We start from the raw sequence: 17,470 nt of genomic DNA, 5'->3' as shown, positions 1-17,470 counted from the left end.
CTTCCCAGCCCTCTTTGAAACTCTTATATCCAACAAGCCACCAAAAAGCTGGAAGTGGAGCTGTGGCTCAAGTGGTAGAGTGCCAGTCTTTTTTTTTTTTTTGTCAGTCATGGGGCTTAAACTCTGGGCCTGAGCGCTGTCCCTCAGCTCTTCAGCTCAAGGCTAGCGCTTTACCACTTGAGCTACTGCGCCACTTCCGGTTTTCTGGTAGTTTATTGGAGATAAAAGTTTCAGGGACTTTCTTTGCCCGGTGTGGCTTTGAACCGCAATCCTCATATCTCAGCCTCTTGAGTAGCTAAGATTAGACCGGCACCCCAGCTAGAGCTCCAATATTGAGTGGAAAAGCTAGGCAAAAGAGCCAGGCCCCTGAGTTCAAGCCCCTGTACTGGCATGCATGCGTGCGTGCACAAGCATGTGTTCGTGCGTGTGCGTGCGCGCGCATGCACACGCACGCACACACACACACGGAGGAAGGGAAAGGAAAAGAATAGAAAAGTGTTTACCAAATGCTGATTTCTAGATACGCTCTTAGGCAGTCAGAATGTAAACATGAATAGTCACAGTTTGATCCTCTGGTCTTACCTACTGAAGGGAGCCGTATACATACATAAAGGTTTACAAATTGTGAAATAGAAAATTGAACAAGGTATAGTAGAGGCAAAACAGAAGTGGCCATTTTTTTGTGTCAAAGTTAATAAACAATATAGTTTAGTAAGCAAAAGATGAAACAACATGAAATGAACAACATAGTTTCCCAGGAAATTGACTTTTCAAAAACGGCTCATTAGGGGCTGGGAATGTGGCTTAGTGGTAGAGTGCTTCCTTAGCATACTACAAGCCCTGGGTTTGATTCCACAGTACTTCAGAAACAGACCACAGTGCCTGGGCACTGTCCTTTAGCTCCTTTTGCTTAAGGCTAGCACTTTACCACTTAGGCCACAGTGCCACTTCTGGCTCTTTCTGTGTATGTGGTACTGAGGAATTGGAACTCTACCATTCCAGGTGCATCCCATTTAAAAACCTGTGGGGCTGGGAATGTGGCTCAGTGGTAGCCTAGCATGCATTAAGCTCTGGATTCAATTCCTCAGAAAAGCTGGAAGTGGTGCTGTGGCTCAAGTGGTAAAGTGCTCACTTTGAGCAAAAGAAGCTCAGGAACAGTACTCAGAACTTGAGTTCACAAGCCCCAGGACTGGGGAAAAAAAAGTTCAGAATCTCAACCTCAGTTTTCCTCTCTCAAGGTGTCGGATGAGGGTGAAATTCTGCCACCTAAACTTCAAGCTGCCTTGCTGCAGGTTTTGGAAGAACGAAATGAAATCTTGGTTCAGGAGCGGCATCTTTCACAAGGTACGAGCCTGGTTCTCACTTGTGCCCTTGAAATTGCAGCTACAGTAAAATTGTAGCTGTGCAGGCCGGGTGGCGAGAGGAAGAAACAAGGTCAGCACATTTGCCATTTGTTTTCTGCTGGCCCTAAACCATGCGGAGGTGATGGCTGTGCTTCCTACCTTTCCTCTTAGCCCTCTAGCCTGTGATGGTTTTCATACACAGAACTTAAATGTTCCTCCTCCCCTCCCTTTCCTGTGACCCTCTCCTTGTGAAGCAGATGTGACCCTCAGTTCTCTGGTGTCGGAAGCCTTTGTCAGGTTTTTTGTGGAGCTTGTGGGACACTACTCTTTGAGCATGACAGTCACTGAGCGTGGGGAGCGCGTGTTCCTGAGGGAGCCCTTTCGCAAGTCCCACACCTCCCGGAGTGCCCGCCACTTCCTCGACCTTTTCATGGAGACTCAGATGTTTGCGGGTTTCATCCAGGACCGAGAACTGCGGAAAAGTGGTGTCAAAGGTCAGTTTCCATCAGCAAGTACTCTTTTTCTTATGCCTTCTTGGGAGGTTTGAAGATAAACAGCATACAAAAATAAAAACATGCCAGGCACCAGTGGCTCATGCCTGTCATCCTAGCTACTCAGGAGGCTGAGATCTGAGGATCACGGTTCAAAGCCAGTCCGGGCAGGAAAGTCAGTGAGACTCTTATCTCCAATGAACCACCAGAAAACCAGAAGTGGTGCTGATTCAAGAGGTAGAGTGATAGCCTTGAGCTGAAGAGCGCAGGGACAGTGCCCAAGCCCAGAGTTCAAGCCCTATGACTAACAAAAAATAAATAAATAAAACAAAACCATGTAAAGCTACCATGTAAAGTTAAATTTGTTTTTTTGTTCTTTTTTGTCAGTTGTGGGGGCTGAACTCTGGGACTGGGTGTTGCCCCTTGTCCCTTAGTTCTTCAGCTCAAGGTGAGCGCTCTACCATTTGAACCACAGCACCACTTCCAGGTTTTTCTGTTTATGTGGTGCTGAGGAATTGAACCCAAGGTTTCATGCATGCAAGGCAAGCACTCTACCACTGATGCAACTTCCCAGCCCTTGATATTGTTTTAGCCATAGAAATAATACACTGGGGCTGGGAAGATGGCTCAGTGGTAGAGTGCTTGCCTTGCATGCATGAAACCTTGGGCTCAATTCCTCAGCACCACATAAACAGAAATACCTGGAAGTGGTGCTGTGGCTCAAGTGGTAGAACGTTAGCCTTGAGAAAAAAGCTCAGGGACAGTGTATAGGCCCAGAGTTCAAACCCCAGGACTGGCAAAAAAAAGGGGGGGGGTCGGTTAGCCGGGAAGGTGGCTCAGTGGTAGAGTGTTTGCTTTGCATGCATGAGGTCCTGGTTCAGTTCCTCAGCACCACATACACAGAAAAAGCTAGAAGTGGTGCTGTGGCTCAAGAGAGTGCCAGCCTTGAGCTGAAGAGCTGAGGGACAGCGCCCAGGCCCAGAGTTCAGGCCCCACAACTAACCAAAAAAAAAGGCGGGGGGTGGGGAAGAGAATGAAATAATACACTGGGCTGGGTGTCAGTGGCTCATGCCTATAATCCTGCTCAAGAGATCTGAAGGTCTAAGTTCAAAGCCAGCCCAGGCAGGAAAAAAAATCTGTGAGATTCTTATCTCCAATTAACCAGAAGAAAGCCAGAAGTGGCACTGTGGCTCAAGTTGTAGAGCTCTAGCCTTGAGCAAAAATGCTAAAGGACAATGTCCAGTCCTTGAGTGTTCAAACCCTAGGATCAGCACCCAAAAGAAAAAACAAAACTTTAGGCTGGGGATGTAGCTCAGTGGTGGAGTACTTGCCTAATATGTGCAAGGCTCTAGGTTCACGGAAAAAGAAGAAAATAACACCTAGATGTTATTTAATTAATTTCCAGTCACATGGTTGAATGTTGGACAGTTTAACCAATGTAAGTTTTCTTCACAGGCTTATTTGAGGTCCGGGCTCTGCAGTATTTGCAAACAATTCCTGAGTCTGAACCCAGTGGAGTGAACAGAATTTTGCGGAGTCTTGGTAAGTTGCTGTTTTCTTGTTATATAAACTGGGCTATGCCTGGTGCCAGTGGCTCATGGCTATAATCCTAGCTACTCAGATCTGAGGATCATGGTTTGAAGCCAGCTCAGGCAGGAAAGTTCATGAGACTCTTATCTCCAATAAACTACTCAGAAAAAGCTGGAAACAATGCTGTGGCTCAAGTAGTAGAGTGCTAGCCTTGAGAACAATGAGGCTCAGGGATAGTGCCCAGGTCCTAAGTCCAAGCCCCAGGACCAGCAAAAAAATAAAATAGCCAGGTGCAGGTGGCTCACATCTGTAATCCTAGCTACTCAGGTGGCTTGAGATCTGAGGATTGTGGTTCAAAGCCAGCCCTGACAGGAAAGTCCATGAGATGCTTATCTCCAATTAACCACCAGAAAACCTGAAGTGCACTGTGGCTTAAGTGGGAGAGCGCTCGCCTTGAACTGAAGAGCTGAGAGACAGTGCCCAGGCCCAGAGTTCAAGCCCCATGACAGACCAAAAAAAAAAAAAAAGCTGAAAACAAGCTTGCAGGCCTTTCCAGCCAGCTCAGCGGTATAATGGTGGGTGGACCATGTAACCACAATGGCCAGAACTGCAACCCCAGATCCCGAGTGATTTGGAGAAAATCTCTTTTCTGAGAGGTCAGGTTCCCCATCAGAATGCCCTGTGAACTGCTTCCATCAGGAGCTCCCTTTAATCCCTTCATAGTTTATCTTCTCATATCATGATGAAACCCTAATCAAAACTGTGATTCTTTTTCCATACAAATAAACTTTGCATACAATTTCAGGGTTTTATGGAACCCCCATCCCTGGAATCCTATCTGTGGACCCAAACTTAAAACATATGGGTTCACCGGGCACTGGTGGCTTACATCTGTGATCCTAGCTACTCAGAAAGCTGAGATCTGAGGATCATGGTTCAAAGCCAGCCCCGGCAGAAGATTCTATGAGACTTTTATCTCTAACTACCAAAAAGCTGGAAGAGGAGGTGTGGCTCAAGTGGGAGAATGCTAGCCTTGAGCAAAAAACTCAGAGATAGTGCCCAGACCCTGAGTTCAAGCCCCAGGATGGGGAGAAAAACAAAAAAAACAAGTGGATTAGAGAGACTGAAGACAAAGAAGATATTCTTGGAAGACTCTTTTAATTTTATACTTCATAGAGAAACACAGTTTTTTTTAATGATGTTTTCATTTGTAGTTAATTGTCCAGTATGATTCTGAAAAGCAGAGTATGGCTTCCATACTAGTTATGGGCTTCTACTCTGCGTGTACATGCTGGTCTTTAACATGTCTCTAATTGGGTCCTCTCCTTAATTAGCTGAGACCATGGGGAAATTATAGCTTGGGTTATTATTTCATCTTCATGTCATGGGATTAGGTTAAATTTTTGGTTTTCAGCTCTGACTACAGAAACTAATGTCTGGGGAGCTTAAAAATATTTCCCCTGAACTCCAGGAAACCTCTGGGGAGTAAGCCCAGTCTGGTTTTTTTTTATTAGAATATATCACTTGGACAAAGCACTGGTATTATATTCTCATGGATATATAATGTAGTTTGATTGTGTTTGTCCCCCAGACCGCATCTCTTGAAGTTCCATTTCCCAACAGTACCCCAGACACAGACCAAGGCATTACCACCAGGATCTTTGGTTTAGATGGCCGCTCTCACTTGAGATGGTGCCTTACTCTTAGGCTGTTCTGACTAGATTGTTCATCTTGTGCCTTAAATCATTACAAGAAATGAAAAAAAAAATTATTCTTTTCTTTCAGGTAGTAAAATGAAATTTCTGCAGAAGAAATGAAGTATTTGCCTCTATCCTAAATAGAGCTGAAAGTCCCAAGGACATTATTTTTCCTAGAGTCAGGATGTTTTGGAGTTTGCTACAAAATCCTGCAATGTTAAGAAGCCAAGAAGCAGGTCAGGCTCCATGACTCCCCTGTTGCTGCCGGAGACTTGTTGGAAGTAGTGTGGAACCGATGCTTCCTTCCTCTGCCTCCAATTTCCCTTCACAATGGCCTTTTCTCTTTGATTCTTGGGCCCATCTGTGTATTTTATGCTTATGTCTATGAGGACAGTTGTCTTCTAGGAAGGAAAGACGTGGTGCTGCATTTACAGAACCATTCAAAGATGACTGATGAGAGAATGGATGCATTTTAGGTACTAGAACTGGGAGGGTCGGCCTTACACACATAGCCCTCATCACTGAATCATGGCAGCTATAAACTCATGGGCCATTGGAACTCACAGACTTTTGTCTGATGTCCTGTCTAGGGAGCTCTCACTTAAGTGGAAGCCTTACTTCTTGGCACTGTTAGCCAATGCTTTATAAAAGTAGACATCTTGGAAGTGGTATGTGGCTCACGTGATAGAGCACCAGTCTTGAGTGAAAAAAGCTAAGTAAGAGTACAAAGTCATGATTTCAAGTCGCAGTACTGGCACACACTCAACATAAACGTAGACATCTTGTGACTCTTCCTCCACAATGTGTATGGTACTTGAGTAATTGGTCCTTCATAGGTCATTAAACTGTACTTGACAGAATTACAGTTAACATGAAAATGTCCTTTTGGAGACATGTATATTTGTGTGTGTGTGTGTGTGTTGCTACCATCAAGTATTTGTGTCTATATTTCAAGCCTTACATCAACTTGTGCCTCCACTTTACCAACAGAAGGAACTGGAATTTAGAGGCTAATTTGGCCAGTTATACAATTCATATAGAACTGAAGCCAGGACTCTTAGCTTATGAACATCAAGTTGTTTAGTCTTTTGGATGAGAATTTGAGCTCTGTTGGATTACAGCTAATTAAAAGTTTTCCATTAAGTATAATGCAACCACCTTGAGGCTGTGAGGATAAGTGGTGTGGTGCCTACCTGAGGCCTTTTTTTCTTTCTGTGCTGGAGATAGAATGCTGGGCCTCTTACACATCTCCATCTAGTGAAAACTGTTGGAACTTGTGCTGTACATTTGACTCTGAATATGTGTGCTAAACATATGCCACTTCCTCTCCCAGCTCTCTAATACCTAAAGTGGTAGCACTGATTGGTAAAGAGAAATTGGTCATAGATAGGGTAGTTTCCTTCAATAAACGTAGCAAATGTCAGTTGTGATCTTCAGCTTTGGCTTCTGGTTTTAACTGACAAATGTTCAAACGTACAAAACCTTGTAAACTGTACTATAATACAACAAATTGACAGGTATGGTATGGAATCTGAAGCAGAAACCATTCAAGACTGGTGCTGTCTAGCCTAGTTCCTAGGAAACTGAACTGAGCCTGTGTGTTTTAAAATGTTAAGCAGTTTAATACCCCTGGGGAACAAGGAGTAATTACGTGCTGGTTAATGGGGCCCGGCTCCCTTTGCGCGGGGACTTCTTTGGTGGGGCCGAGTTAGGCCTCTCCTCAGGCCCGCTCTGCTCGGCTTTGGTAAGGCGTTGTGAGTTCCGGTTGTTTGCTTACGGACCTCCTAGTGAATGAAACCGGAAGTGCTAGCCGCGTCCGGGAGCGTGGGGCTCGGTGCTTCTGGGCGTGCATATCTTCTACCTAGTTCCATCTCTCGACGCCACGTGCTCCCGGTGATGAGGACCTGCTCGGCCGAGGCCGCCGTAGGCTCCCCGGCGGTGCCGTCCTCCCGTCTGCGCTGACTTCTTGTTACGGTGGCCACGCGGCCGCATGCGCGGAGGCCGTGGACACGGTCACGGGAGAGGCTGGCCCGCATGTTCCCTCAAGGCCACCGGGCGGCCTTCAGCCGCGGGAAAACCCAACACCCTGAGCTGCCCACGCTGAAGAACGCGCGGCAGCACCTGGGGGCCGTGCGGGCCGCAGGGAGGGGCCGAGGGGTCGCCGGTGGTGCGCACGCGTGGGACGCCCCGGCACAACCCTCGGCTCCCAGAAGGTAAGTGAGGCAACCTCGGTGGGCGGCGGGGCGCCCCGACACACCGACGGCTTCAAGCGCGTGTGCAGCCGGGAATCCCAGACGCAGCCGCGTGGCGGGAGCGGGAGCCACTCCGTCTCCCGGCCACGCCCGTAGCCGGCTTTCCGTCCGGAGCCCACTGGGAGAAAGAAAGGACGAACCTATCCGCTGCGCCGCCCTGCGAGGCCTGGGGCCGGAAGTGGCGAGGCCGGGCGTGCCCCTGGGTGTGACCTCACATCCGCCCCAAACAAACGTGCCCGACATTCCTGAGCCGCTGAACCGGCGTGCCCGCGGAACTAGCGAGTGCGCCTGTGCCTGGCGGTCACGTGGGCGACGTGTCAGTGCTCGGCGCCGGAATAGCGGGGCGTGGCTCTGGGGAAGACCGCGCTCCCACCGCTCAGTGATGGCGGGCACGGGGCTGGTGGCCGGGGAGGTGGTGGTGGATGCGCTGCCGTACTTCGACCAAGGCTACGAAGCGCCCGGCGTGCGGGAAGCGGTGAGTGCGGGCGGCCGGCGGCGCTCTCGTGCCGCAGGGGCTTCGCGCGCCGTCTCCCCGGCCCAGCCCGGCTCCGGTCTCGGCCCTCGCGCGCGGCCTCCCCGGCCCCGTCCCGTAGCTCACGCGCGCGACCTCCCCGGCCCGCCCCGCCGCTCACGCGCGCCTGTTTTCGTCCGTAGGCCGCGGCACTGGTGGAGGAGGAGACGCGCAGGTACCGGCCCACCAAGAACTACCTGAGCTACCTCGCTGCCCCAGACTACTCCGCCTTTGAGGTGAGGGACTGCGGGAGTCTGACTCAGATGGGGAAGTGACTGCGGTCTGGTGGAGCCTGGGGACGGGAGTCCGAAACCCCCGTATCCCTGATGGTCAAGAATCAGCTGGAGGACCACAGCCTTCTCCCGGCGCTTGGTGTCTGAGACCCGGAGGAACTCTAGGGATCCCAAACACCTAGACGTGTTGTATTATACATGGGGGGTGGGTTGGGGTGGTATCAGAATCTTGTAAATTCTCTAAGGAGACTTCTAGGACCACAAAATCTGTCTCTTCAGAACCACCGGAGGCCAGGCCACCTCTGCGTTGGAGCTCAGGTCGTTTCCCAATATTGGAAAAAGAATACCTGGATAGAAAATTTCTAAGGACAGGCCATTTTAAATATATGGGATCACGGTTCAAAGCCAGCCCAGGCAGCAAAGTCCAGGAGACTCTTACCTCCAATAAACCACCAGAAAACCGAAAGTGGCGCTGTAGTTCAAGTGGTAGAGCGTTTGTCTTGAGCTGAAGAGCTGAGGGACAGCGCCCAGACCTGGATATGGAGGGATTCTATAGCTAAAATGACAGACATGTACCCCCATGCCCATCTTTTTTTCTGTTGAGATGAAGTTTAATGAAGAAAGTGTCCCAATTGTTGAAGAAGATAGACAGACTGTTTGTGGATGGCAGGAGGAGGGTAGATCCTCTTTCTTCAGTGGTTTTGGATTTCATCAGAGTTGATCTGGCCAAAGACCCACACATTTGAGGAGAAATAGCTCATAACTCAAATTTTTGGAACTTGCATACAAGTATCAAGATATATTAGGGAGTATGATAGGAGGAATGAGATTGTTTGGACCAGCTTGATTGTGGGTTGGGGGTTAACTAAAACTCCCTGTATAACAAATTTTTTCTAAATGAAATTGCACATGTGTGTCCATATATACATATATATTTATATACACACATGGATTAGGGGTGTAGTTTAGTAGTAGAGCATGTTCTTAGCCATGTACAAGGCCCTACATTCAAGTCCTACCATTCTAAAATATAAAGGAAGGAAGGCACTGGGGGAACGGAAATGATCCATTATAGTGTGTATTATAAAGAATACATAAGTAAATTGACTTGTTTGGTAATTATTAATTTTAGTTTGTCAATATCATCTTGGCAGTAATTTTCTCTGTTATCAGACCGACATAATGAGAAATGAATTTGAAAGACTGTCCGCACGGCAACCGATTGAATTGCTCAGTATGAAACGGTAAGAGAACTAAAATCTAAGTTATCACATTTCTAACTTGGTAAGCTGAGATTGGTAAAGGTTCTACTTGCTGGCTATGTGGCTGTGTGGAGACACACAGCAGAGTGGGGTCTGAGTGCAAGTGGACATTTTGTTCCCTCCCACCTTTTTTGTTGTTGTTGTTGTTGTTGTTTTGGGGGGGGTCCGGTCGTGGGGCCTGAACTCTGGGCCTGGGTGCTGTCCCTCAGCTCTTCAGCTCAAGGCTAGCACTCTACACTTGAGCCACAGTGCCACTTCCGGCTTTTTCCCCCCCTGCTTATGTGGTGCTGAGGAATTGAACCCAGAGCCTCATGCATGCAAGGCAAGCACTCTGCCACTGAGCCACCTTCCCAGCCCCCCTCCCACTTTTTGTATTGTACCTTTTCTGTGTGTGTGTTGATCAGGATCCAATCCAGGGCTCTTCCACTAAGCCACATCTTGGGCCTTATATCCCTATATAGTGCTTTATTTTGGGGGTGGGGGTGTCTGGTCGTGTGGCCTGAACTCTAGGCCTGGGCACTGTCCCTCAGCTCTTCAGCTCAAGGCTAGCGCTCTATCTACCACTTGAGCCACAGTGCCACTTCTGGCTTTTTTCTTTTTGCTTATATGGTGCTAAGGAATCGAACCCAGGGACTCATGCATGCAAGGCTCTACCACTGAGCCACCTTCCCAGCTCCCTGTATAGTGCTTTTTACTTTGATCAATAACTTTGTATTGGGATTTGAAGTATTGGGATTTGAACTCAAGTTGCTTCACTTGTTAGGTGGGCGCTGTCTTGAGTCATACTTCCAGCCCATTCTGCACTGGTTGTCTTGAGATGATGTCTCGGTACTAGGCCCGCACCTGGACCACAGTCCTCTTCTTTCTCTCCTGCAGTAGCTGAGGTGACAGGTGTGCCTCGCCATGCTCTTCCATTGAGATGGAGCTGAACAGACTTCCCTTTTCTGCAAGGCCAGCTGGGAACAAAAGTCTCCCTATCGCAGCCTTCCATATAGTGACAATAAGTACACACCACTGTGCCCAGCTCTCTCTCAAACTTTTTGCCTAGGACAACCTGGACTTTTGATCATCATGATCTCAGTCCCCTTAGAAGAAAGAATTACAGGCCTGACCTCTGGCACTGGATTTCTATAACTTTTTTTATTTTTGGTCAGTCGTGGGGCTTGAACTCTGGGCCTGGGCGCTGTCCCTCAGCTCTTCAGCTCAAGGCGAGCGCTCTACCACTTGAGCCATAGTGCCACTTCCGCCTTTTTTTTTCTTTTTGCTTATGTGGTGCTGAGGAATCGAACCCAGGGCCTCATGCTTGCAAGGCAAGAGCTTTACCACTGAGCCACCTTCCCAGCCCAAGAGGTTTCTTTTTATTGAAAGGTCTAGATCTCCTTTGCTGAGAGGAGGATATGTATTCTTAGTGTGTTTTGTTATCTGATGGCAGATATGAGCTTCCAGCCCCTTCCTCGGGTCAGAAGAATGATGTCACCGCATGGCAGGAGTGTGTCAGCAATTCCATGGCCCAGTTAGAACACCAGGCCGTCCGCATCGAGAATCTAGAGCTCATGTCGCAGCATGGCTGTAATGCCTGGAAAGTATACAATGAGTAAGAAGCCTGTTTTGGCTCCATTTGCATCTGTTCCACCTTATGCGTCCAGCTTTTGTTTTTTGGTTGTGGGGCTTGAACTCTGGGCCTGAGCCCTGTCCCTCAGCTCTTTAGCTCAAGGCAATTGCTCTACCACTTGAGCCATAGCACCACTACTGGTTTTCTGGTAGTTAATTGGAGATGGGAGTCTCATGGACTTCCCTGCCTGGTCTGGCTTTGAACTGCGATCCTCAAGGTCTTAGTCTCCTGAGTGGCTAGGATTATAGGCATGAGCCACTGGTGCCTGGCTCAGCTTTTGTTATCAGTCATGCTGCTCTTTTAGTCAGTGGAACTTCAGACATTGATACTTGTGTGTTTAACAAATGTGGGAGAAAGATAACAATTAGAACAGAAAAGTAAGGTGAGGGGTTTGACTCAGGATCCTGTCCTGGAACTATACCCTGATAGGCTACTGCTTTGAACCCCACTTACAGTTGAAGAGTGCCGAGGGGCCTAACGTAGCTCCTAATTAGTGTGTACTAAACAAAGCTCGGAAGGAAAAACTGCAGAGCCCCTCCTTGCTCGGCCTCAGCTGGAAGTGGGAACTCACAGGTTCATGAACAACTACAAGTAGGAATGGGGTTACAGCTGACTCATAGGTCTGAGGATCAAGGAATAGCAGCGAAGTAACACCTGAAGGGATTTTGCTGAGCTGAGCATGGTGGCTCACAACTTGTAATCCCAGAACTCAGAAAGTTGACATAACAGTTAAGTTACGGCCAGCTAGGTGCTAGGTACGGATGGCTCACACCTGTAATCCTAGCTACTCAGGAGAGTGAGATATGAGGATCACAGTCTGAAGCCAGGCAGGCAGGAAAGACTTATGAAACTCTTAGCTCCAACAAAACTATCAAAAAAGCCAGAAGTAGACTTTTGGGTCAAGTGGTAAAACACCAGCCTTGAGCAGAAAAGAAGCTCCAAGGACAGTACACAGGCCCTGAGTTCAAGCCCAGTGACTGGCACACATTAAAAAAATTTTTTTTTAATGGATTTTGCTAGTTTGTGAAATTCAGCGGTTTTATTAGCTCTGGGGCTCCTTTGATCCTTACAATATGCTGAATATGTTAATCATATAGGGGAAAAGACCATTGAACCTCATGATTGTAAAAGCTTCTTGTTAAACTATTCTTAAAAATGACTATAAAATGACACAATGGAATGATGGGTATCATTCTCAGATCATCAGAATTTTGTTTTAAATTTTTATGACATGTACAAACAACTCATGATGTGAGTGTATTATAAGCAGAAAAAAAAGAATAAATGGGATCTGAGTGATTAGGAAATCTTAACAGAGGAGCTGAGAAATCTGTTTCAAACGCGAAAAAAGATGATTCTTGTCTTCTAGAACCATTAGCTAGCTGTGGAGACAACTATGCAGGAAACAGTTTCTGGCAGTATGGGTACAATTTTGCTTTGTTGGCTGATTTTATAAACGACAGCAATTCAGAGAAGGGACATGCCCTGAGCCAGTGGCTCACATGTCCTACTAGCTACCAGGAGGCTGAGATCTGAGGATCGTGGTTCAAAGCCATCCTAGGTAGGAAAACGTGTGTGTGTGCGCGTGCACGAGCACTAGTCTTGGGACTTATACTTGGCCTGGGCACTGTCCTTGAGCTTTTTTTGCCACTTGAACCACACCTTTACTTTCGGCTTCTTTGGATTATTAGTTGGGAGATCAAAGTCTCACAGGCTTCACTGCCCAGGCTGGCTTTTGAGCCGAGAGCCTCAGATCTCAGCCTCCTGAGTAGCTAGGATCCCAGGCATGAGCCACGGGTGCCCATCAATATTGCTTTTAAATTTCTGTTTATCCTGTCTGACTTTGCTCTTCTTCCTCCGTAGAAACTTGGTTCATATGATTGAGCATGCACAGAAAGAGCTTCAGAAGTTAAGGTAAATTATTTTTCTGTTGTTTTTAATAAATTTAGAGTGGGGGAAAAGAACCACTGAGACTGTGGTCACATGTGAAAGGGGGCCTTGTACACCTTCACCTTTGATGCTTTCAATAGTTACTGCTCTGTGAGAAGTGAGCTGGGGAAGCTCCAAATAATGTTTTTGACTACAAAAAGGAGCAGACTATGGGCAGTGTGGTACACGCCGGTAATGCCAGTATCCTAGAAGGTGGGGCAGAGATTGAGGCCAGGCTGGATTACAGTAGTGAGACTGTTTTACAAAGAACCCAGACAGCAACAACAAACAATAAGTGAAACCAAGTTTCTGCAGTATGAAGGGATTTATACTTCCAACAAAATCTAGTCAGAGCCGGGTGCTGGTGGCTCATGTACTCGAGAGGCTGAGGTCTGAGGATCATGATTCAAAACTAGCCCACACAGGAAGTCTGTGATACTCTTACCTCCAGAAAGCTGGCAGTGGAACTGTGGCTTAGTGGTAAAGCACTGTGTTGAGCTAAGAGAGCAGCAGGCCTGAGTCCACACCCCAGTATGGGTGCACACATAAAAACAGTGCAGTTGGCAGGGTGTCATGTGGCCTGTTCCTCAGACAGAATTGAATCATCATGTGGTTAATTACGCCTAGCCCTAACCAGAGATGCTGAACCTTCACAGCCAGGATTCTGCTCAAAGCAGACAGAACTCTTTCTTTGACATCCTTTTGGGTATGTGAGGCCTGGAGTCACTTGCTGGCAGGACTAGGTGGCCAGGCCAGCCATCCTCTGATGTACTTCAAGTGTATCCAGTTGGAACGCAAGAAGTTTCCCTTCATTTTAGTAGTAGATTGGCACTTTATCTTTTTTTTTTTTTAATGTACTTCATGTATGGTAGGCAAGCACTCTCACCGTTAAGCCACATTCCCAGCCTAGATTAATTGGCCTTTTAAAAAAAGTTATTAGCACCTAGCAATTGTCCAGATGCATGGGTCTTACTGTGGTATCTTCGATCCACTCTTTGTCCAGCCTTGGATTTGCTCCAGCTGAATGGAGGAGAAATAGGCTGGAAGTCTGAAACATCTCCACTTCTGGCACTTACAAGTCTGCAAACTGAAAAGACACCCTGACAGGGGGGGTAGGGTGCAGGGTAACTCATAATCTGCTTCTGTAAGATCTCTGTATATGTGCATGGATAGGAAGGAAATCTGGAAGGACTGACTTTAACCAATTTTCTTTTGCTAATAACATACCATACACTGATGAGTTTTAAAGAAAAGGCCTATTTTGACTTAGTTCTGGAGTCCCAAGGTCGGAGACCACATCGGTTGATGACCTTGATTGGATGATCCCCTAGGAGTGCCAGGGGTCCCGTGGCCAGAGGCCTTGTGCCCCCTTCTCTCACTATAAAGACCAGAAATCAGGTCTGGGTTGCACAAGATGACCTTAGGTAACCACCCTGAGGGCCACCTCTACCCACTGCACTTGGAACTCTTCATTCTTGGGATACCTCTCAAAGGCAGTTGGACTTGAACATGATTACTGTGTCCACAAAATCCAACAGCAGTTCAGGAAGGGGTGAAGAGGGGTGGGAGGTGGGAGTGTTGACTCACAGTCTGCACGTCTGGGGTGGTTTTACTTGTCACACTGAGCATGTTTTATGAAATTTGTAATTGAGAAATAAATTCCTGAATTAGTCTATTACTGTGTATATATGTTTTTCTAAAGAGACTGTCTTGTTTTGGTTATTACTTTTTCCATTGATTTTGGTCTTGTTAAAATGCAGTAGGGTTGTGTAAATAACTCTTTACAGGAAACATATCCAAGATTTAAACTGGCAGCGAAAGAACATGCAGCTCACAGCTGGATCTAAGCTGAGAGAGATGGAGTCCAAGTGAGTGTCTAACTCCACTGCACTGTTTCTCAGCACATGCCAAGATGTGGTTCAGTAAGGTTCAAGCAGAATTCCAATGGAATGCTGCATTTTCTGCCCTTCACTGTTTCTCATCTGTCCTTTTCTGAAGTGTGGGTGTAGAAACCAGCCAGAAGTTCTAAGAATGAAACCATTGCTAAGAGGAGCACTGGTTTAGGCCAGTGTTTTTGGCTTTTAGTAGAACCTTCCTATATTCTGATCTTTTTGTTTTGGTCAGTTCTTGGAATTGAACCCTGGGCCTTGAATATGCTCAGCAGGCACCATATCCTGCCCTATTTAAGAAATTTTTTTGGCAGTTTGTTTCATTGAGATATAATTTTACCATAAGACCTAAATTAAAGGATATAAACCTGTGGTGTTTGTTTTTTTTATACATTAACAATATTGTACAGCTATCACTGCTAATTTCAGAACCTTTTTTTAAAATTAAAAAAAATTGGTCTTATAAAGGTGATGTACAGAGGGGTTACAGTTATATAAGTGAAGAGTACATTTCTTTTTGGACAATATCACCCCTTCCCATGATCTTTCCCAGTTTTTCCCTCCCATCCCCATCCACTAGTTGTTCATTTTCAACAGTATCTAGCGAGTTCCATTGCTGAATTTGATCACCCTTTGTTTAAATTTTTGTTTTGTTTTTCAGCCTTGTAACAAAGGAAATTCCGTAACTTGAAACTTTTTTGCTTCACTTTTTCCCTTTCTATGTTTTGTTTTTGAGATGTTCTTCTGCGGATAGAATTTATGCAAATTCATAAATAAAATCTGTGTGTGGGGTATATAATCCCAGCACGTGCGAGGTTAAAGCAGGAGAATCACAAATTCTAGGACAGTCTGGGCTCCTTAGTGACACCTTGTCTTCAAACAAGATAATCACATCTGTAAATATAGTCATGAATTCTGGGGTCATTCCTCTTTCCTGTCTCCCCATTTTCTCTTCATTTCCTTATCTCCGTGTTGTGAGCCCGCCTGTCACGTCAGGAACCAAGGAGAAGGGAAGTGTCCATCATTTTTAGTAGATTACATCTGCCCAGTTTTCTGTTACTCCTGTATCACCTTCCATTACTTCCCTGTCACTTCTGTCTTACTGCTGCCACCACTACTTTTAGTTAACTTCGAGGCAATTGTAGACTTACATGCGCATGTAAGAAGTAATAACCTGTGTGCCTTTCATCTCCTCCACTGTGCCTTGTGTGTGTGTGTGTGCGCGTGTGTGCGCATGTGCGTGTGCGCACCCTTCACCCATCTCCTCCATATGCATCTTGCTTTTTAAGGGGAAAGGTAACAGTGCTGTGGCTCTTCAGTGAAACTGCATATGCATTTAAACTCTAGGAGAAATTTTACTTGGAGTAATTTTTCCTTTTTACAATGTTTTTCCTTTTCTAGTTGGGTATCTCTGGTCAGTAAGAATTATGAGATTGAACGGACTATTGTGCAACTGGAAAATGAAATCTATCAAATTAAGCAGCAGCATGGAGAGGCAAACAAAGAAAACATCCGGCAAGACTTCTGAAAAGGGCCTGGGGTGTGGCCCAGGTGGTAGAGCACCTGCTTAGCAAGTGTAAGGCCCTGAGTTCAAACCCCAGCACTATCACACACACACACACACACAGACTTGTGAAAAGGCTGATTTGGTGGGTAGAAAGGAAAAGCAGTTGGGCTTTCACATGTTGTCAGGCCCTGCTCTTTTTCTGACCTATAGAAATGGAGGGCTGCGGCTCTTGGGGCACTGGATCAGACTGTTCACAGACCACAAATGTTTGTGCCCCTGCAGTGATTGTATTTCTTAGTGAAATAAAGATTTTCAACCTGATAGCATTTTTATAGTTATAAAAATGTAGGCTTTCAAAATAAGGGACTAGAATAATTCTTATAATTAACTTTTAATGACTTGGACTGTGTTGTAGTCAGGGTCCTTAATTTATGGCTTCCAGAATATACAAGAAGCTGGCAACTTTTGATTTATGATTCTAATAAAGAAGTAATTCTGAACATTATTCATCACCAAGTATAATGGTTGATCTTGATTATCTCCATGACTGTTGAGACAGCTACAAAACTGGTACTGAGAAGTGGGACTTTGCTGTGTCCATACTGCCAATCCAGGTTTGTAGAAAAGGCTAGAGGAGGAGCTTTATGGACACTTCTGGCTAGGGCATGACTGTCCTGCCAACAGTAAAGCTCTTGCTCACGGGGTTTTAGATGGAAATAAGGACTACTGGAACTCCTCTTCACTGTGGCAAGGAGTTTGCCTTTTGGGTGGGGGGAGGGGTAAAGGTCTGTCATGGGCTTGAACTCAGGGTCTGGGTACCATCCCAGCGCTTTTGTGCTCAAGGCTAGAACTCTACCACTTTGTGCCACAACTCCACTTCTGGCTTTCTAGTGGTCAATTGGAGATAGGAGTCTTAGAGATTTTCCTGCTTGGACTGGCTTTGAACGGAACCTCAGATCTCAGTCTCCTAGGATTACAGGTGTGAGCCAGCAGCACCCAGCTTGCACTTGTTTTGTCCACGCCCTGATACTTTTTGGTGGCTAAATCTAAAGGTAACAGGTTAATCTGATGGAAGAAATGTCAAGGCAGTAGATCACTCAAGCTGTGACCTGAATATTACTGACTGCCTTTAGCCAGGTTTACCTTGAGAATCCTACTTTCCTTTAGGAAGAGAATCTTGATACATGCTGCTTGCCCTGCACCAGGAAATGAGC

At 46.4% G+C, this 17,470-nt stretch overlaps 2 protein-coding genes across 3 annotated transcripts in view; both read left to right on the top strand.

Moving 5' to 3' along the window:
- The window catches only part of Dennd2c (DENN/MADD domain containing 2C), a 48,833-nt gene extending 42,349 nt beyond the window's left edge, over positions 1 to 6,484 (top strand). Inside the window, exons 16-19 of the mRNA XM_013024596.1 lie at positions 1,239 to 1,344; positions 1,601 to 1,837; positions 3,290 to 3,376; positions 5,150 to 6,484. Coding sequence (XP_012880050.1) covers positions 1,239 to 1,344; positions 1,601 to 1,837; positions 3,290 to 3,376; positions 5,150 to 5,181 — 462 coding nt within the window. The 3' untranslated portion in view covers positions 5,182 to 6,484. The remainder of the gene's footprint in view (positions 1 to 1,238; positions 1,345 to 1,600; positions 1,838 to 3,289; positions 3,377 to 5,149) is intronic.
- A 1,173-nt stretch (positions 6,485 to 7,657) lies between these two features.
- On the top strand, positions 7,658 to 16,761 carry Bcas2 (breast carcinoma amplified sequence 2). 2 transcript variants are annotated; one of them, XM_013024754.1, is made up of 7 exons: positions 7,658 to 7,788; positions 7,968 to 8,060; positions 9,231 to 9,301; positions 10,752 to 10,913; positions 12,795 to 12,845; positions 14,648 to 14,728; positions 16,151 to 16,761. In XM_013024754.1, exons 1-7 carry the CDS (start codon positions 7,696 to 7,698, stop codon positions 16,275 to 16,277), a joined length of 678 nt encoding a protein of 225 aa, XP_012880208.1. In that variant the 5' UTR covers positions 7,658 to 7,695; the 3' UTR covers positions 16,278 to 16,761. The 2 variants fall into 2 exon arrangements, with proteins under 2 accessions (XP_012880208.1, XP_012880209.1); XM_013024755.1 differs by lacking the exon at positions 14,648 to 14,728.
- Positions 16,762 to 17,470: the final 709 nt, after the last annotated feature.

The sequence above is a fragment of the Dipodomys ordii genome, unplaced genomic scaffold (genome assembly GCF_000151885.1).
Source record: "Dipodomys ordii isolate 6190 unplaced genomic scaffold, Dord_2.0 Scaffold78, whole genome shotgun sequence".
Taxonomy (NCBI): Eukaryota; Metazoa; Chordata; class Mammalia; order Rodentia; family Heteromyidae; genus Dipodomys; species Dipodomys ordii.
Note: the sequence above shows the minus strand (reverse complement) of the source record. Positions and strands in the feature narration are given on the sequence as shown.